Consider the following 21,518-nt stretch of genomic DNA (forward strand, 5'->3'; position numbering starts at 1 on the left):
ATAGTTCCCCAAAGTAGGTTAGTGACAACATTGAGAGTTAAAGTGAAGTTTCTGAAGGTTCAATAGTGTTCCCTTATCTGAAGTTTTCCTTTCTGCAGTTTCAGTTACTCATAGTCCTACTATGAGAAGAGACACAGGAAGGGGGCTGATAGATGAGGCTGTAATAAATTATTGCTTTTTCCACCCATGTAATATTGTGGACCTTGATCATTATAATTTTGGGGGGAACTAGTGAATTGCCTTGGTGGCTTATATTCTCTTACTGCAGCTATGGTCTTTTCCTGTTTTTCTGCTTTTTAAGTAGAAAATTATTAAGTTTTAACTTATTGAGTTTTAACTTCAGGTCTTTTATCTCTTGCCTCAGTTCTCCAACAAACTCATTATGTGCCTCATCATGTTTGTCTTTACCAATGTTATATACCCTTCTTAATTCATCTAATCCCATTTTATTCCTGTCTGGAAATTGTTGTTGAAAATAATTCCTCTTCACTGTGCAGGAATTTTTAGCAAATTGTCTTCTTAAATGCTTCACATCCAATTCCCTGAATATGTCCAATCCTATGTACTTTTCACCTACGTCTATCAGCTTATCCATAAAAGTGGAGGGTGTTTCCCCACTTTCCTGTCTCACCCACTCAAATTTAGTCCAGGTCCTTGGCCTGTTAGAGCACTCCTTCATTGTTTTAAACACTGCCTGCCTTGATTTTAATAGCCGTTCCTATCTTTCTTCCAAATTAATTTCCCATTTAGGATTTACTAGAGGTCATCCATTGGTTTCTGTAACAATTTTGTCCTTCTCCCTCTTTGTCAACAATTCATCAAGTAAAATTTTTAAATCCAGATAATTAGTGTCAAATTGCTTAAATATTTTCTCAAACTTTTTTATGGAGGCTACATGTTCCTCCTCAAATGAAGGAATACCCTTCTTAAAACTATCTATATCAGCTTGTGTAACTCCCTTATGGTGCCTGACATTTATGAGTTGTTGCTATAAGGGTTAAAGTAAAAAGGTTGCACTAAATATAAAAATGTGGTTGCTGAAATTATTAGTCAAGTCAGAATGACTTTTTTTGTAGTTTATTTACATAACAGAAGAATGAAAGTAAGGAAATAAGAAAAGAGAGTAGATAATTACTCAGATCCAGTCTGAATCAAGCAGAGCTTCAGAGGCCCCAGCAAGTGGGACCCAGAAGTAAATTAGATAAGGGTTCTAGCCACAATGCCTCCTCCAAGATGAGAGGCCTCTCCAGAGGTTAGTACGTCCTGAAAATCCAGGAAAATGAGTCAGCCTTTTCACATACCCTAATTAGACCCTAATACAAGGGCCTGTTATAAATTAATTCTTGTTTACTCAGAAATTTTTATATACATAGGTTTTTGATTCTGACTTTGAATTTTTTTCTCCCAAAAGTTTAATTTTTTTCTTCCATTTGTTTTTCCTTCTTTTTATGATTTTGATTTTCTTTTTAAATGCTTTATGCACCCCATAACTCAACCATGTATCCTGAGTTGATCTAGGTGTTCGTCAACACCCTCCTCAGAGGGGATTGTATATATTTTAATAAAAGCAAAGATTTACAATTTTTTGAGAAAAATTTCAGGGAAAGAAGCTTGCTAAATTATTGAATTCAGAAATTGAACTGTTTGAAGAAAGATACTTGCAGAAACCTATACTGAATCAGAAGATCCAGAATGAACTTTGGGGTGCAATTGATTGAAATGAAAGAGGTTGAACACAGTTATTTTTAATGTATACTCTTATGCCAAAGGGGACTGTCCCCTAATTGGCTTTCTGTCAATATGCCTAGCAAGCATTGGTTTTGCTTTCTCTCTCTTCTAATTCCCTCTTATCTCTAACTATTGTAGTTTCCTCCCAGAAGGTGCATTATTGTATGCACCTGTAGTTAGAAGATATTTAGGGGTACAAGATAATTATGTCAGATGGTCCACCGGGGAGACTAGTCTTCCAAAGGATGGGGGGGGGATTGTGAAGATGGGATTACTTCTCTCCTCCTCCACTTTTAGATTTAATCACCAGGGGCATATATACCCCACTTATCTTAAGTATGAGGAGGTCTGTGACCCACATGTGCTATAGTGAATGACAAATCAAAACCCACTGACTGCTCCATGGGCAGTCCTAGGCAAAGCTAATGCTGCAATTGGTTCACATAAAGTGGAAGGAAGTCACAGAAAGTAACAAAAGGAATGGTCTTTAAAAGTGGGAGAAACTTCCTGTAACAGCTCTTTTCCATTCAAACTTGACCTTGAAGGAGCTCCAGCTTAGGACCTCAGACTGCTCTTAGATTTTCCCTTAGGACTACCATGTGGGTGAGTGAAAAAGGCTGATTCCCTTCCTGGCTCCTGGAAGGAGCCTCCTAGCATCCTCAGAGGCCCCCTCCCCTATCTTAAAGGAGGAGGCCATGTGGCTACAACCTTTGCCTAGACCCTCTGGCTGGGGCTTTTTGGAGCACTGCTGGAGTAAAGTCAAGGCCTGAGTAATAGTCTAGCTCGTTAAGTTAAATTTCTCATTCTACCCTCTTTCTCTTTCCTTTACCACCTAATTCTTTCCCTCTATTTTGTAAATAAACTACAAAAAGTCATTCTGACTTAAGTAATAATTTCAGTGACCACATTTTTATTATTTGGTCCAATCCTTTTATTTTAACCTTTACATTGCTGAGGGGTAAGTACTGGGACCTCACATTGGGGAAAGAAACCTCCCATATTGTTGTTTAATTCTATGGTCTCTTGTTCTAGCTTGGTGCCCTTAAAATATTCTTCCATTAATTTGCCTTGCCTCTTTATAATATTTTCTAGATAATGGAAGCACATGTCAACTTCTTGTTCTCTTTGTTATTTCTTACTTTGTATAGTTATTAGATTTAGGATGTAATGTATAGAAATCCTAACCATAAGCCCTACCAATATTCCACAACCACTTAGTGGGATTCATTGTAATATGTCCAGTAGTGTGAGGCAAAGTAAATCCAAGATTGGGTTTTGGAAAGGGGATGTCCCGACATACCCAGGAATCTTCTTTGTCAATATTTTGGCCATATTTCCCAAACTCATATTATTAAACAGCATATGTGCTTTTGATTTCTTTTTGATTAAAGTTGTATCTCTTTTAGGCTATTGTCCTTATTGGCTTGTCACTTGTTATGGGGAATATAGATCCTGATATTGGTTGGCATTGATAATTATTGGTAGGCTATTACTTATTAGGAGATTCCGTTATCAGTTGAGGGAATCAATTAGCTTAACAGTTAAGGAAATTTATGGAGACCGGTCATACACAAACCCTATTTATTTAACTATAGAGATTCAAGTAAAGGAAAAGAAAAACAGAAAAGTAGGAAATATTTTAATTATTGATCTATGTACATAAAATCTAAAATATCTATCTATAAACCCTGATCCCAATCTTTTCCCCAAAGAAATTCTTCTCCCCTGAAAATCAGGACTAACCTCATTTCCTATCTATAAATAATTTCTGTCTTACTAGACTAAGATAATTTAATTTTATAAGTATATTCCTTTCCTTATATTATTTTTCAAAGAGTTGATTTAACTTCTGTCTCTCTAGCCACAGAGTATCAGCCACTGACAAGTTCCCAGAAGCTGCTCTCTTGTGCCCATTGTTGGCCCCTGTCTTCTCACAAGAAACAACTAAGCCAAATTCTCTCATAGAACATCCACTTTACACTCTTTCTCCCAATCTCCAGGTGTTTTCCCAAATCAACTGTCACTAACTCTTCCAAGATTTCCATAGGAAACTCCAACCATCCACCCTTTGAGCAACAAACCCAGTGTCCAGTAAATTCCTAAGCCTCTCCTAGGGGAAGCTGGGAATTCTTTACCCATGATCTCTTGAGAATTCCTCTATCTCAGTTAAAAGATCCCTGTACCACTCACAACCATCTAGATAGCCCTATTACTTATTCCTAGTTATTGACAATCTAATTACTTAGCTAATTAACAAATAACTTATTACAAGGGAAAGGCCAGCATACAGTTTAAAGACTCTTGGAGGTGCAGACTAATGTATAATTGAAAATCTGTTACCCTAAAAAAAAACTACATTTCCTGGAAGCCCACTGACTTCCTGTAGATAGGGAATAAATTGAATGAGCAGGCATCCTGTCTCTTTGACTTGATGACAGCGAACATGATGGTGGTAAGTGAGGATTTAAACTGGCTGATTAGCCATGGGCAGGTGGTTTTTATTTGTATTCCTTTTATTCCTTTATTTCCAAGTATCATAATAAATCTCATAAAATATAAATTTTACTATTATTGAGATTAAATTTTAATTTTTACACTAAGTATAGTCAGATGGAAGAGAAGACATGTGGGCGGGCAGTAAGTAAGCAAAGTATGGGAAATGTCTCTCTCCCTTCACCAGAAGTACAGCCATACTGCAGTCTCTCCACATTAGTTCTTCTGCTTTCACCTGGAGAGTTTTTCTTGAATGGGGAGTGGAAGTCAAGGAGCTCAAAGTTGAGGAGCAGGTGTGGGGAGAGAGAACACAGTACTATATAGTAAGGGTGTTAAAGTTAAAGCAGGGGGCAGCTAGCCAGGCCTGGAGACAGGAGACTTTAGATTCAAATCTAGTATCAACTGAGTACTTGTGTAACCTAGGGCAAGGCTCTTAACCCCAAACTGCTTAGAATTTACCACTATTTCTGCCTTGGAAATGGTACTTAGTATTGATTCTAAGACAGAAGGTAAGAGGTTTTTAAAAAAATGAAAAAGTTAAAGCAAGAACCATCTGTGTAGGTAACTTCCAGTGTGAGTAATGACTCCACTGATGCATATCAGCAACTCAGTACTAACTGAACTTCATTCACAGTTATGATTGCACCATTAAATATTAGTCATAGGTATCTATACTATGTTAAAAACTAAGAAATTACCTCTTCCGGACATAGCTCATGCGTGCAACTCATAAAATGAGTACAGAGCAGAGGGAATGCAATTGAGTATCTTGATTGAGATGGGAGTTCCAAACATTGTTGAAACATCTTCTCAAATGCACGACTATAAAAACTATAATGGGAAAAAATTAAAAGTTATTTTAGTAAACAAAGTTTACAAAAGCATATTTTATTTTAATCTGATATTATTTATTAAAGTTGTGACATTTTATTACAAATGTGGCACACAATGCAGATGTGGCATTTATTTTTTAAAAGGGGAACTCAGGGCAAACTTCAAAACCATAAAAATATTAATTATATAAAGTTATAGCATACAAAATTTAGCATACTAACAATTTTCATAATAAATAAATCACACAATACTCTATAAACACTATTACATAGAGGAATATAACTACAGAAATCCCTCAAATGGATTATAACACCTATAGGGAGCTATATGACAAAATACTCTGTGTGTGTTTCAAATCCTAATGATTCACTGATTACCATTTAAAATGCAAACTATTATATGTAAATTTTGATCTTATAAATATCTCATAAAGCAGATACAACTATAGGACTTCAAAATCTTTATAATGAAACTTCAAAATTTCACGATTAAGTCTTGGGAAACAGCTTCATCAATTCCCTAAGATGAATATTTCATACATTAAATTATCTTTTAGTAGGATACACATATAATAGTTGATGCACTATAAACTTTACAACATATTCTGTTGTCAGTTGTATATAGCTCTATTCAACAAATTTTCCATTTTTAAAAGTGCAAAAACAACCTTGGTTTTTACAAATCCTGATTTAGCTCACATTAATGGCAAGCATTTACAGAGTATTTCAAGAATTGACAATAAACCATTTATAAAATCTTGGCAGTCTGTGCAATTTTTCTACTTCATTCTCTGTAGTGTTTTCATACGGCAATTATCTTTGTGGCAGGCTGTTTACAGAAAAAAGTGGAAACATGGCACAATGGAAAGAATCCTGAACTTAAGAGTCAGAGGATTGAACACTATCTCAGACACTCTGTTGTAAAACCATGGGCAAGTCATATTTTTTCCTCATTTGTAAAATGTGGGTAATAATAACTAGCATTCCTTCTTTAGTCTTCATCAACAATTACTGAATTTAGATGGGGCTTCACAAAAATAAATAAAGTCAGACTAATAATATATAAAGCAAAAGGCCTTTTATTAAGGTATCTGTCATGCATTTTATATCAGATAAATGGAGCTGCTAGGTCAGTGATGATGAACCTATGGCACAGGGGCCAAAGATGGCATGCAGAGCATTCTCTATGGGCGCTCACCACCCCTTGCCAGAGTTCATTACTAGAAAGGCAGAGCTGCTCCCCTCCTGATCTCCACTGTGCCTAATGACATTTTTTCCCTTCCCCTGCCCCTTTGCCCCACAGTCTAATGGGAGCACACAGAGGGTAAGGTGGATGGCTCATAAGCGGCAGAGCTGGAGGGAGCAGAGAGCTTGGACCACTTCCCTCCCCCTCTCTACACTCACTGAGGCCATTCCTCATTTCATCTACCCCTCTGCCCAGCAGCCCAATGAGAGTGCCTTTTCCCTCCCCTGTGTGGGGTAAAGGGGAACAGGGAGCATCTGGCACTCAGTGGAAGGGAGGGGTATGGCACAAGGGGAGGGGAGCAGGGGGACATGGCACTCCATGTTTAAAAGATTTGCCACCATTGTTCTAGGCTTTAGGCAAAATACTTGGAGACAAGGAGACAAGAACATGAGATAACAGTATTAATGAAGGAAAGTTGCAAACAAGTTAGTCATTGGAAGGAATGGCATCTGTGGGGGGAGAAAGTTTGTCAACTAATTGTCCTTTTGCAAAAGTGAACCTTGGATTCAGCATACTGAGCTTTGCTAAACTCTCAAATCTTGGAGGTATGGCCAAACCAAAAAGGAAGTATAAGCAAGACATGTATTAATTTTCAAGAAATGGCAGAGATGTTAGACAGAAAGTAAGGAATATCCAGTATTCAGAGCAAAGAATGTCTGCCACCACAAGTTAAAAATTTAAGAAAGTCAGAGGAGCCTAAAAGGTTTTAGACCAATGAATCAACAGGCATTATTAAGAACCTACAATGTGGAAGGCATTATACTAAGAACTCAAGATAAAAAAGACAAAAATAAAACAGCCCCTCCCAACAACAATCTTACTTTCTTATCAGGGAGACAATGTAAATAAACAAGACTATAAAAATAAGAATACAAGATAAATTCAAAGAGGTACCAGCAACTTAGAGAATCAGGAAATGCTTTATTTAGAAAGTGGTTCCTGAGGTGAAATGTTAAGGAAAGGAGAATTTTTAAGAGGTGGAAGTGAGATAGAGGTCATTCAGGCTAGCAAAAAAGTGTAGAGAAGAGAGAGATTGGAGTGCTCTATGAGTAGAAAGAAAGTTAATTTGCATAGATCAATAAATGAGAGTATGAAAAAAAAACAAATAAATGAGAGTATGAGGTGAATAATATATTTTAAAAGGCTGAAAAGGCAGGATGAAGCCAAATTGTAAAAGATTTTAGATTCTCCAAAGAAATGCTTTTACTGATCTAAGATGTAATAAAGAGCCATTAAAGTTTATTGAGTAGTAGCTTTTCATAGGATGGGTTGGAGGGAAGATGAATGAGCCTTGAGGTAGGAAAGCCAAATGGGAGGCTACTGTAATGGTTCAGTCAATAGATGATGAGGGCCTGAACTAAAGTGGTAATTATGTCAATACAGAAAAGAGGGCACATGCAAGAGACACTGAGGAGGTAGAAGTGATTTAATTCAGCAAATGACTAGACATGTGAGGCATTGGAGACACAGAAGTAAAAAAATAACAAACCTAGATGACTAGAAGGATAGTGGTACTCTTAACCAAATAGGAAGTTCAAAAGCAGGGTGGGTTTAGGGGGAAATAGAATCATGTTCAGTTTTAGATATGTCTAATTTGGGATGTCAGGAAAACCTGAGGTCAAATCTGTAAACCTCAAAATTTTCTTAGACTTATAAATGTTGGAAATTTCACCATTGGGAAATTTCATACTTGAAAAATTTCCTATTGATAGTGGGTCTTGACTATTGGAATGTGAATCCCATTGGCATGGGAGGTTCCTTCTCCTTCCCTTCTTAAGATTACTTTAGGACAGAAACCCTTTGCTGAACAATGGAAAGGACTTTGACCTATGCTTAAGCATAGAACAGGAATTTCTTTGAGTCATGATTGATTTTAGAATTGATACAATGGAGATACTTGGAATCAATCTCCACCCTATTCAGTCCTAACAGGATTGAGTAAGGGCTGCAGTATAGATCAAAATTTAATTATTCCAATCTCTACCCTACTCAGGTTAACAGGATTTAGGAAGGGCTGTAGCAAAGGATCAAAGATTTAATTATTTGAAAATATGACCTTCAACAGACATGTGCAAAGCCAGAGACCTCTGGGCGGTCCTGGGTTAAGCTAGAGCCTCCATTGGCACAGGGAAATTGATGGACAGTGATTGGTAGATGTGAGAACTGAGGGGAGGGGACTTGGATGGTTTCCTTAAAGATAGGGGGGTCTGAAGACTCAGGGGAGGGAGTTGAGGAGTTGGTCTGAGTGGTTGGAGTGTGCTCTGAGAAGCTTGCTCTGAAGGAAGCTGAAAGTGGGGGCCTCTGAGACTGTTTCTCCATTTTGGTCACATGAGTAATAGGGACTGATCTTTTTCTTTGCCTCAGCTATCTAAGGGCTTGGGCCCTTTGGCCCAGCCTAAACAGAAGGGGTATTTAAGACTTATTCCCTTCTCTCCCCTATCGCTCTCTCTTTCTCTCTCTCTCTATCTCTAATTCCTTTCCTACTCCTATTGTAATTAAACTCCATAAAAGATTTACTGCTGACTTGAGTTTTCATTTAGGAATTACATAGCTGAATTCCTTGGCGACCTTAAATTAATATATATCAGTCTTTTAAAGTGATTCCCTTGTAACAAATCTAGTCTCAGATTTACTGGCGAGACAAGTCACTTAACCCTGTTTGCCTCAGTTTCCTCAACTGTGAGATGAGATCAAGAAGGAAATGGCAAACTGTTCCAGTATATTTGCCATGAAAACCCCAAATGGGTTTTGCCTATAGAGTATCTAGCTCAAAGTAGTACAAAAGTAAGACTGAGAGATGTGACAAGGAAATCACTTTAAAAGACTGATATATATATTGTAATTAAACTCCATAAAAGATTGACTGCTGACTTAAGTTTTCGTTTAGGAATTACATAGCTGAATTCCTTGGCGACCTTAAATTAATATATATCAGTCTTTTAAAGTGATTTCCTTGTCACATTGTGGCTGACCACACGGGAGTCTAAAGAATCCTCTCAATAAAACTTTTGAAATTCCTTGCCTTTTTACTATACCATCTCACACTTAGTCCCTTCGTGGTCGAAGGTAGGAGAAGGAACCTCCCATGCCAATGGGGTTCACATTCCAATAGTCAAGACCCATTATCAATAGGAAATTTTTCAAGTATGAAATTTCCCAATGGTGAAATTTCCAACATTTATAAATCTAAGAAATTTTGAGGTTTACAGAGAATGTAGGAGAGCTACTAGTTCTAGATATATAGATCTAGGAATCATCTACATAAATAACTGAACACATGGAAGCTGGTAAGACTATCAAACAAGATAGCAGTACAAATACAAAGATAAAATGCCCCATGACTTAACTGTAGGGAACACTGATAATGGGTAAAAAATTAAAAAAAAATTTTAAAAAGCAAAACAACAATCAAGTAGGAGAACTAGGAGAAAACACTGTCATAAAAACCAAGAGTGGTATCTAAGAGGAAAGAGTGATAAACACTGTCAAATGCTAGAGATAAAAAAGGACTAGGACTCAGAAACGGTCATTATATATTTGGCAATTAAGAAATCACTGGTAATTTTGTAGAGAACAATTTCAACTGAATAATGAATGAGGTCAGCAGCCAGATTGCAGAAGATTTAGAAAAGGAATGAGAGGAAAGGAAGTGGTGAATCTAGGATAGATGGCTTTCTTAAGAGGTGTGAAAATTAGATTTAGCTATCTCTTGATGGTAACAATGAAGATACTTAGCTCTTCCTTTATTGTAAAGATAAAATTGTAATCACCTGATTATAACAATGAAGGTGACTTAGCTCTTCCTTTATAGTGAGGCTAGAATTGTAATCCACAATCTATTTTTAGATTTTAATCTACAAAAAGATGATAACTCAGTATTTTAAGTACACCTACCCATTTTAACCACAAAAAGGTGTAAAGTAACCCAAAAAGATACAATCTAACCAAAGAAGGTGAGAGCTAAAGAGTGGGCAGTCCTGGAGAAAAGCGTCTGCTGTGATTGGTAGATGTGAAATTTAGGGGAGGTGACACAAGAGAAAAATATTCTTTAAAAAGAGGACAAAAGGCCAGGAGAGATATATATTCGATTCGAGTTTCAAGTTGGATGAAAGATGTCTGACTCAGAGTTGGACTCCGAGGAGAGATTGGAGACAGACACTTGAGGAGAAACCAGAAGGCAGACACCCAGACTTCTTTTCATTGAGAGGGTCATCGGGTCATCTATGGTGAGTGAAAGACTGATTTAGAGAAGCCTCATCATCTTGAGAGTCTCTTCCCCTGGCTGGGGTTTAGAAATTCATTCTCATTTTCTCTCTCTCTCTTATTCTCTCTCTCTCATTCTCTCTCTCTCTCTCTCTCTCTCTCTCTCTCTCTCTCTCTCTCTCTCTCTCTCTCTCTCTCTCTCATATCTTCCCTCTATTGTAAATAAACTACTATAAATTCATTTTACTTTAGTAATTCATTTGGTATTTAGAAATGTAAATCCCTGGCAACCACCTATTATATACAAATAAATTTAACAGAGGTTAGCCATACAGGATATAGAGGAAGATTGCTACTGGAATGATCAAGTAAGTGCTTTTTGTTTTTTGTTTTTTTAAGATAGAGGGAGGGGGACATAGGTTCATATGTTGGCAGCAGGGAAAGAACCAGCAGATAAGGAGAGGTTGATAACTAGTGAATGGGCATGTAAGCTCCTTCTGATTAAAGAATGTTTCATTCTTTATACTTGTATCCACAGTGCTCATCCCTGGAACACAGCAGACACTTAATAAATACTTGTTAATTCCCTGGGGATGATGATAGAGACAATTCTAGAAAAGACAGGAAAGGGAAAAAGTAATGGCTTATATGAAGTGTTGGTCTTGGTGAAAAGAGTTACCTAATCAGCTGAGACTAAGAGTAACAGAAAAGATAGTAGTAGAACACATTTAATTGGCATGAGATGAAGCAAATAGTATTAAATGCTGCACAGATCTAAAAGGATTAAAACTGACAAAAGGTAACTAGATGTGGCAATTAAGAGATGACTAGTAACTTTAAGAGAAAAGTGATAAACTGTAAGTCAGACTGCAAAGGTAAAAAGAGTGAAAAGAGGTGAAGCATATAATACCATTGCCCCAAAAAAGAGTTTGGCTGTTTACAGCCAACAACAGCCTTTTAAGGAAGGAACAATGTGGCCAGGGGTTGTTTCATTTTTGTCTCTGTATCTCTAGTATTTCGCATAGTACCTAATACCTTTGTAACATTTCTTCTCTCTTTTAACATTGTCATCACTCTTGTGCAAGACGTTCATCACCTCTCAACTTGACTTGCAACAGTCTGCTGGTGGATCTACCTGCTTCAAGTCTCTTCCCATTCCAATCCATACTCCATTCAAACACCAAAGTGATTTTTAAAAAGGGCAGGTCAGGTCCAACTATGTCACCCCACCCAATCCCTCCCAACCCCCCCCCCTAATAAACTCCAGCCACTCTCTATCACCCCCAAGATCAAATGCAAAATCCTCTAGCATTCAAAGTATTTCCTAACTAGCCCCCTCCTACACCTTACTCTCCAACATGTATTCTTTGCTCCAATAACACTGGCTGGAAACCAGTGACACTCCAGTATTCTGGCTGTTCCAGGAACAAGACACTGGCTGGTTTCCATGTCTAGAACACGCTCCCCTCTTACTGACTTCCCTAACTTCCTTTGGGTTTCAACTAAAATCATCTACAAGAAGCCTTTCCCAATTTCCCTTAATCCTAGTGCCTTTCCTTCTGCTAACCATTTCCTAATTTGCCTGCTGTATATGTATTTGTATCCTAGCGCTTAGTATAATATCTGGTACATAGTAGGCACTTAATATTTACTAATTCAAAGTATGTGTGTGTGTCTCTGCAGTATGCTCTTTGAGAACACTTTTTCATTTTTATATCTGCCATCCAGTGTCTTTTATAAGAAATAATAATATATTAAAATTGAAATTAACTGGCAAATTCCCTAAAGCATATTTTAGTAAGCATGTATTTTTTTGGTCAGCTTAAACCTAAATCTTTTCTTTTACCTATATCATATATGCAGGGGTATGATTAACACCAAGTTTCTCGAAGTATACTTTTCCTGAATGATCCCTTTCCCTAGATTCAGAACCTGTGCACCAAAGTAGATTTGTCCCTAGCTCTATTACTAATTAAGGTGAAAGACACACCTGAAGGCCAAGAGAAAATGAACATTTTTTCTTGTCCTCAAACACTTCCTAGCAACAAGCCAACAGCCATACTTGAGCACTGCCATCATGAAGTAGACTTTATGAAACTATATGTCTTTTAAAAAAGTTTTAAATAACTGCACACATTCAATAGTATCAACATTTTCTCATTCCCTTTTATAATATGGTCAAAATCACTTGTTTCATTATCATCATTATTATTATTATTAATTGGCTAGTTTAATGTACTAAAAAAAACTAATGGAAAAACAACTGAGAAAAAAATATATATATATAAATGATACCCTGTATTTGAAAGAGAATTTAAAATAAAATTTAAAACATACCAAAATATGGAGAGATCTGAAGTTTCCACCAACATTTCCACTAAAGAATCTACCATTTTTGTATGGAAAATTATAGTATTCATCATCTTTCCAAGCTCCCTGTGATCAGCAAGGCCTAAAGAAGCCTTTGAGACACTTGTGTATGCCTGAAAAAGGACAATGTTCTGTTTGGTCAATTATTTTCAAAATTGTATTTGCATCAACACAACTTACTTTTAAATACTTGCTGAATGCATATAGTATGCCATTACTACAAGAAAATTTTCAAAAACATACCCTGACAGTACCATTACCTTTAATATAGTATAATTTTAGCGAAACTGATGAGTTTACCCAGAATACCAGATGATTCTCCATAGAATAATATCCTATAAAGATTTTTATCATGGTCCCCCATACAAAAGGACTGAATAACTTGAATTTTACCTAAATCTTTCCATAAAGGAGAGTCACTAATGCCAAAGCTTCATGCCACAGACAGCATAATAATGAGGTAGTGTATTCCACATAAAAATTGTTAGCATGTATCAAAATTTTTGCTAACATGCATCAAAACCTAGGACTAATAGTAATAGCTTAAATAAATGTATTCTTTTTCAGGTGACTAAGCATTTTATGTACACTTCTTCATTTGAAGCTCAAAAACAATCTTGGATATTAGGTTCTATCTAGGTGAATTCATTTTATTAACCCCATTTTCCAAATAAAGAACTTGGAAGTTCAGAGAAGATAATGCCTTGTTCAATGTTACACATATAGTGAATATCAAAGAAGAATTGAAAACCAGGATTCTGATGAATTCAAATTCAGTATTCTTTCCTTCATATCAAGCACTCTCTCTAAGGCAAGGAAGTAATTGGGAAAGCTTACAAAGAAAGGAGCTTGCTTACTAACTCAACTACAGAATATTTAATAGTCAACTTACCCTATTAATAAATCATTTATTAAGCACTTTGCTACGTATGGCTCAGGCACTAGCCTAATATTACATATATAAGAAAAACAGTTCCTTTATTCAAGGATTTTAAAATACAATGGGAGAGATAGCATCCACCGTGATTTGAATTAATAAATGTTGTCATATATATGGGCATAAATCAACCTAAATTCTGATGGTTGCTATTGCTTGTATCATTTTCTCTTTCTCAAGGAGTTCAAAACCTGGCACAATATCTTCCTTTTCCTCCTTTGCCCTTGGTTTCCAATATCGAATGTCAACATTCAATGATGTTTCTAACAAACCCCCAAGTTCCAATTCCTCAGCTTCTTTAAAATCCATTCATTTCCTACTCTGCTTTAACTCAGCCACACATAGGGAAGGACACAGATTCAATCTCAACATTACCAATCTAGGTTCCTCCTCCTTAACTGGAAACCGATATTCTTTAATCTAACCATTGTCTATCATTCCATTTTCTCCTATTATCTCACTGCTCCTAAGCCTGTACTTCATTCTCAATGAGATCTCCAATCCTTCTACCTCTCAAGACTTTCTCAAGCATCAGTGATGGAAGGATTTAATTTTCTTTCCTTTCCAGTATCAGATCTATAGTTAGTCACTTCAACCCTACATTATCATCAGCTCTCAACTACCTCTCAAATTAATCCTATAACCACTCATCTACATATTGTTAAACCTTAGTTTTAGATTATCCTTATTGTCCACCTCCTAAGCTTCTATTCACAGTCTGCAGAATAGAGCCAGAGAAAAGTCACCAATGACAATCAAATCTATCTTATGAGCTGTTTGCTATGAAAAATTTTCACCCTTTCTTAGAAATTTTAATCATTATAATGTAGTTGACCCAATGAAGAGAAACCACTTTAGCTAGTAAACACAATTTCTTTTTACCCAGTGGAAAAATTTGGAAGCCACTAGCAAATATGTTTGAAGCATCTCATTTGCTGAACATATGAAAGATGAACAAAGATTATAAAACAGTACTGCCTACCCAAACAGCAAAAAAGAGTAGAGGAATAAATTCTTTTACAAAAATTTATGTTATTTAACTTAACATGATTCTCAATGCAGCAAGGTAGTTTTATTCCCTCTGATTGCCTATCTCACTCTCACAGAAGATTCATTGTGAATTAATATTGTCTTTTAAAAATTCATTAAGCCAAGATACTTCAAGAAAATCTTTTATCAAATGGATTATCTTTTTTTAAGGCCCATGAAGTATTTTATCAAGCAATATTTTACATGCATTTCAAATACTATAAACTTTGCATAAAATGTATTCTGATTTTTGAGAAAAGTTAATACCAGGTCACAGTTTCCTCTAATTATCAGAACTTTTATCAAACTATTTAGGTTTAAAGAATTTAAGAAATTGTTTTAGTCAATAGTAAAAATATATTTGAGACACACAGGGCAGAAATTCAAGAGATCTGTACTTTAAAAAGATGGGCATTTAACTAAACAGCATATTATTTTTAATCCAAATGATCATTTATGCATGAGTTGGAACACATTATTTTTTAAATTTTATTTTAAATTTTTCCCAAGGTTACATGATTCTTGTTGTCTGCCTCTCCTCTTCCCTTCCCCATCCCAGAGTTGACAAGCAATTTCACTGGGTTAAACATATATTATCACTCAAAACCTAGGAAACACATTTTTGATACAATCATTTGATTAATTAAACATGATTAGAGCTATATAGTTTTAAGACAAACTATAGATGTTTACTTTACATATTCCTGTAGAATACTGGCTTGCAAAATCACAAATCCAAGAGACCCCTCAATAGTCACTTAGACAAACTTGTAGGTGAACAAGAATTCACAACATTTATTCACAATTTGCCTAAAGACCTCCAAGGAAGGAGAACCAACTAACCTCCCAAGATGATCCATTTCATTTTTGGATAGTCCTCACTATTAGGGATGTTTTCCTTATATCTATTCAAAATTTGCCTCTTTGGAATTGTCACACATTATGCCCAGTCAAGAAGAGATACTCCAATTTGAAATGAAATCATTTATAAAATCTATAAGTTTGGTTATTTGCACAGCTCCAAATTCAGTTGTGCTATCATCTAATACACATTTCTCATTTCTCTATCTTTTGCATCAGAAATGTGCTATGTTAACATTAGTAGATTCATTCAGTGACCATTTAGGAATACATAATAATCACACTGAAATTGTTCTTAATGGCTTAGTGAACTTGTCAACATTTTCCATTCATGTAACAAACATAATCTGAAATAATCAATAATGAAAAATGAACTGACAATTAAAACTGAAGTCATTCTTACCTGTAATCTAAACCAGTCTAATCTCATCCCTCGGAAATCAAATACTTCCCCATCTTCAACTGTATTATTAAGAAGTAAAAAAGTACAAAAGTAAATTAACATTTTCAAGTTATATATGTTAAAAAGTTTTGTTTCTAGTTTTAGGGATCAGATCTGTGTTTTAACTAGTCTCCCAGAGAGAATTCAGGAGGTTTAGAGTGAGGTCAATTTCTTTTATCAAGGTAAATCTGTAAATATTCTATAATCAATATTCTTAAAGAGTTGTCTGGGGTATCAAGAGGTTAAGTGACTTGCCCATAGTCTCTTCCTTATTCCTGATTATTCACCACACCCCATGCTGCTTTTCTAAAACCTATTTTTGCTGCTAATATCAGAAATGCTTATAAAATTCAACAATAACAATCCTAAATTTTAACAAAGATGGTCTTTTTAGAGAAGTCATATAGACTTTCTCATGCACTATTAAAATGATCACACATAATGGAAGTATATTTATTATAGGATGCTTTAAATAATTAAAAATTCATTAGATTTCCAATTCAAGAAACTAGTTGAATCTATAAACATTGGTTAAAAGTTAAGACTTGAACCATCTCTTTTCCAAACCTTGTAAAAGTTAAATAACAAATCTTATATAAAACAAATATATTTAAATACTAGAAGAATCAAATTCATCAGGACACACAATTCCCAAAAAGAAATACTTTTAACTTTTCTATGACTTAGTAGCAAAGTCCTAAGAATTTGCCTACAGCATAGAGGTTAAAAGATCTAGTCATATAACCATTAAATTTTGGAGATCTGAACACAATTCTCTCTGCTGTGGACCACACAGTCCATTATACCACACTGCTTCCACAAAGCAGGTAGATTAAGTTCTAAATAACTGATTTATTATAATGTCTAGTAAGTTGTCTAGTTTTCTTGCTTTAAAAAAGTAAAAAATACACAATTAATATACTAACAGTAAAACAGGATTTTCTTAAATATGACCACATAAGTATTTTATTCATTTTAATTTCTCATAGAAAAGAGGAAAACAAAGCACTATAAACAACTAAAAATGAGAAAAAATATTGCAAATACTATGCAATGATAAAGAAATTGAGCTTGAAAATAATTACAAGTTATTAAAGTTTGCTTTATTTCATACTTATTAGATTAATTACCTTGTTTTACACTTAGAGAAGTCATAGTATTAACAAAGGAGGACATAATGATTGATTCATCTTCAGGGCACACTGAAAGATTCTGAAATGAAACAAGAAAAACTTAGTATTTGATTTAAATTTTTAAACAACTATATGAAAAATGTTATGGCCAGCAACTGGTACATAGAATAATTTAAAAATTTTTTATCAGACTTACTTTATTTAAATAATTAAAAAACTAAAGTACCACACCAAAACTAAATTTGAAATAATAAGCTAAAGAAAAATAATTGTTGAAATACTCATATACACATCTACTCAAAACTATGTCAACTAGCTCTTTTTTCAAAGTTTTAACCCAAAAAAAAATAGTAAAATCTACCCAGAATTTTGTTTCAATCATAAAAGGGTTCTATCAGGTCAAATGCAACAAAGAAAATGATATAATTTTACATTTATTAACAAAAAAATCTAAAACTTTCCCCCAATAATATTAATATCAGTCCCATTGAAGTATAAAATATTATCTATGAAGCTATAAAATGTATTTGCAGCTTAGTAATCTAACAAATGATCAATGTGGGTCATGCAATAGGTAAGAAATCTGTTTGTCAATGTAAAAACTGATGTCTTGATGAAGGAACAGTAACAAAAATAGAAGACACTTTAAAGATCAATGTTAAAGGCTGTAAAATTTAACTATGCTAGGTGGTTCAAAGGATTGAGAGCCAGGCCTGGAAATGAAAGGTCCTGGGCTGAAATATGGCCTCAGACACTTCCTAGCTGGGTGACTTTGAAAAAGTCACTTAATCCCCACTGCCTAGCTCTTCTGCCCTAAAACCAATGTACAGTATTGATTCTAAGACTGAACGTAAGGATTTTTTTTAATTAAAAGAAAATTTTAACTATGGCATTTATTAACAATTAATGGGTTTATTGGCCCATAGTATAAATCTGATGACTAAATAACAGAGGATCTTGTACACAAACAACATAGAAGTCAGTAACTAATATACTCCTTTGGCTTATTTAGTAAATAGTAACTTTTGATAAAAAAAAACAAAAACATAAACACCACAAGTTATCTCTCTCCTAAATGATAAAGAGCTCTCCATTCAATTTTAATGGAAACATCTGAGCTCCATCTAGTGGATATGTGAGGAAAGCACACAGAAATTTGAATAATCTTTAAAAATATAGTACAATAAAAAAGATTTTTATCTCACATATACTAAAAACAAGTTAAGATGTATAACAGCTCAATATTTGAAATTTATTATTACCTGTTTATGAATGGGAAGAACAGATTTAAAAGTTCTGTTGGATGACAAAATAAAGGTACTTGACCATAACAGTTTAAAATTTTATGGAGCTCTTAATATAATCTCAATTTTTATCATTCTTCCCATATTCTGCTCCCTTTAAATAATTTTGGGAGATAACAGTTGATATTTTATATCACAGAAAGCAAATAAAAGTAGAGTGGTTTCTCTTTTTGTGAAGACAACTCAAACTCAATGGGATAGAAATATCAGAATCACACAATATTAAAGATGAAATATTCTATTAGTATGACCCCATTTTACAAATAAGGAATCTAAAGCCCAAAACATTACAGTGACTTGTCCTAAGGTCAGAAGTTAATAACGCTAGAGCTCAGACTAGAGTCTAGCTCTTCTGAGTATTCTGACTCCAAGTCTAATAGGTGGACTTTTCAGATTTATACTCCACTTTAATAATACGCCTTGGGCAAATCTGGCACAGCATATAAAGCATCAGACTTGGGAATTAAAAGACTCAGTTTCAAATATTATCTCTCATACACTGGGTCAAAGGCAAGTCACATGTTTTAGTGCATGAGGTTCCTCAACTATAAAATGCAGATAATAATACTTAAAAATGCCTCCCTTGGATGGCTTTTTAAAAAGTTTTTTTTGAAAATTATAAAGCAATATAATAAATTGGTATAGCTATTATTAGTAATAATAATTAGAAATTAGTTGTATCAGGAAGTGACAGAATGGGGAAATTTGAATTTTTTTTTCACCTGAACAAGTTCATTTAAAACCACAGCATCAAAGCCAGAGAGATACTGCACATAGTATCTCTGCATTACTGGTCCATATTTCCTCACATGTGCCCTGAGCTCTTCCATGTAGAATATCAGTTCAGCAATGTGCCTTTAACAAATAAAAAAAGGTTAAAAAATTATTACCTCCTAAAAACAACCAAAATATCCCTTTTTGGTTTTTTGTTGTTTGCTGTTTTTTCCTTATATTTTCTAAGGATTTAAATATACTTTTATTCCAGGCAAAGTACATCACAACTTGAAAATTCATAAGACATCTTTTAAAAATCCTAAGTGACCAAGTATTTCAAAATATTCTTGGTATTTTGTTAATCCTCAATTCTTTTGTTTTTTTGTCCTGCTCACTATATATAAAGCATTTTGTGATAGTGTGCTTCAACTTTTACTCTTAGATTTATGTTTTAATTGTTTACAATGAGAAATGAGGCTTTAAAAAATCATTTAAAAAAATTTTTTATATATTCTATACAGATCTTTGGTCTTCTTAATTAGGTAAGTAGCACAAATTTGATCCTACAGGGCACCATCACATCAATATTCTAATTCTAACCTTGGAGACAAGTCTACAAGCAATTTACAATTTGGTAATTTTTTCCAGCTCTATTATTAGCATCTAGAAATATCTTTAATTCCTAAGATTCAAAATCATGAAAATACCCTTCTATTGCCATTATCATTATCCCCTATATAACACAGCCTTAGGCCTCCTCACTTCTTACCTTCCCTCTGTCCTCCTTCTTGTCTCTCCCGTTTCACCTTTAATTCTTTTACATTATATTACATTAACATTACTTCCAACTCTTTAATAGTTGGACCTTCTTCAGTGTTGGGTGCTTATATTTCATTCACATATTACAAGAGGACATATCTACTTATTATTTGTATCAATATTGTTACTTCCAAACACTGTCTGTGCCAACACTACTAATTTTGCCTCCCCAGAAAGTGTAGTTAAATGGCTCAAGTTTGTAACTGTAAACATCACCTATCCCTTGAACTTCAGTACTATTATATCTCTATTTAATATATCTCACCTATATTGTCCGGCAGTAACTCAAATTCAGTACATATAAAACAACTCATCAATATCTATCCTAAACCTGCTCCTCCTCCCAACTTCTGTCTCTCATTAACATTAACATCCTCTGAGTTGTCATTTTTGAATCTTCCCCGGAGAAGGGATTTTTTTGATTAACAGCTGAGGCCTAGTGAAATATATTTCTTGAATTCATTTTTACTTTTTTCATTTATTCTAGCACCAGTTTAATTCTAGTCCTAATCACCCCTTACTTACCTGTCTCCAGACCTCTCGGCAATCCATCCTTTATATACCTCAGAAAATAATTTTCCTAATACAAATATTGTAAATGTCATACCCTTGATCAAAAACCTTGAGCAGCTCCCTAATGTCTATAGCTCACATAGTCAAAACGAAATATTTGTGTTCCCCTATGTCAACATGCTATCTCCTAACTCCATGAATTTATGTATATCGCCCTCTATTCCTGAAATAGCTTTCCTTAGTCTTTTCTGTCTGTAAAAAAAATCACAAAACCTGTGTAGTGACCTCATCTGCACAGTAAATAGAGCCCCAGGCCTGGAGTCAGGAGGTTCTGGGTTCAAATCTGGCCTCAGACACTTCCTAGCTATAGGACCCTGGACAAGGCATTTAATCCCATTTGCCTAGCTTTTGCTCTTCTGTCTTAGAAAGTAATGATTTAAAATAAAAAAGGTGAATGCAAAGGTTCACATATGCTGTACATCCCTAATACTCTTATTTTAAAAAATGGGGGGGAAATCTATTTTCTCCCCACTCCATCTCATTAAAACAAAGAGAAAAAAAAATTCTTCCTAGTAACTATACATAGCCAAGCAAAACAACTCCCCTCTACTACAAAAATATACATCTTATTATTCTACACCTGAAATCTATTATCTCTGTCAGAAGGGATCATTACTGGTCTTCTAGAATTATGAAGGGACATTTGATAATAGCTATTACAACTTTCAAAAATATTTTAATAATGTGGTGATTATTGTTCTGCTGATTTCATTTCTCATCAGTTTGCAAAAGTCTTCAAAGTTTTTCATTTTTATAATACTGATAATACAATATTAATTGTACTTATAGTTCTGCTTATTTCATTGTCTTTCCATTGGCTTTCATTTTCTACC

The 21,518-nt window shown here is 34.7% G+C and overlaps 1 protein-coding gene across 2 annotated transcripts in view; it reads right to left on the bottom strand.

Annotated features, from left to right (window-relative positions):
- Positions 1 to 21,518, bottom strand: part of NCKAP1 (NCK associated protein 1) — a 139,838-nt gene that overhangs the window by 49,142 nt on the left and 69,178 nt on the right. For both annotated transcript variants that reach the window (XM_001369048.5, XM_001369070.5), the window contains 5 exons: positions 19,302 to 19,434; positions 17,273 to 17,354; positions 16,104 to 16,162; positions 12,841 to 12,986; positions 4,920 to 5,052 (listed from right to left, as the gene is read on the bottom strand). In XM_001369048.5, the coding sequence (XP_001369085.1) occupies positions 4,920 to 5,052; positions 12,841 to 12,986; positions 16,104 to 16,162; positions 17,273 to 17,354; positions 19,302 to 19,434 (553 nt within the window). The remainder of the gene's footprint in view (positions 1 to 4,919; positions 5,053 to 12,840; positions 12,987 to 16,103; positions 16,163 to 17,272; positions 17,355 to 19,301; positions 19,435 to 21,518) is intronic.

This window comes from Monodelphis domestica, chromosome 4, assembly GCF_027887165.1.
Source record: "Monodelphis domestica isolate mMonDom1 chromosome 4, mMonDom1.pri, whole genome shotgun sequence".
NCBI lineage: Eukaryota > Metazoa > Chordata > Mammalia > Didelphimorphia > Didelphidae > Monodelphis > Monodelphis domestica.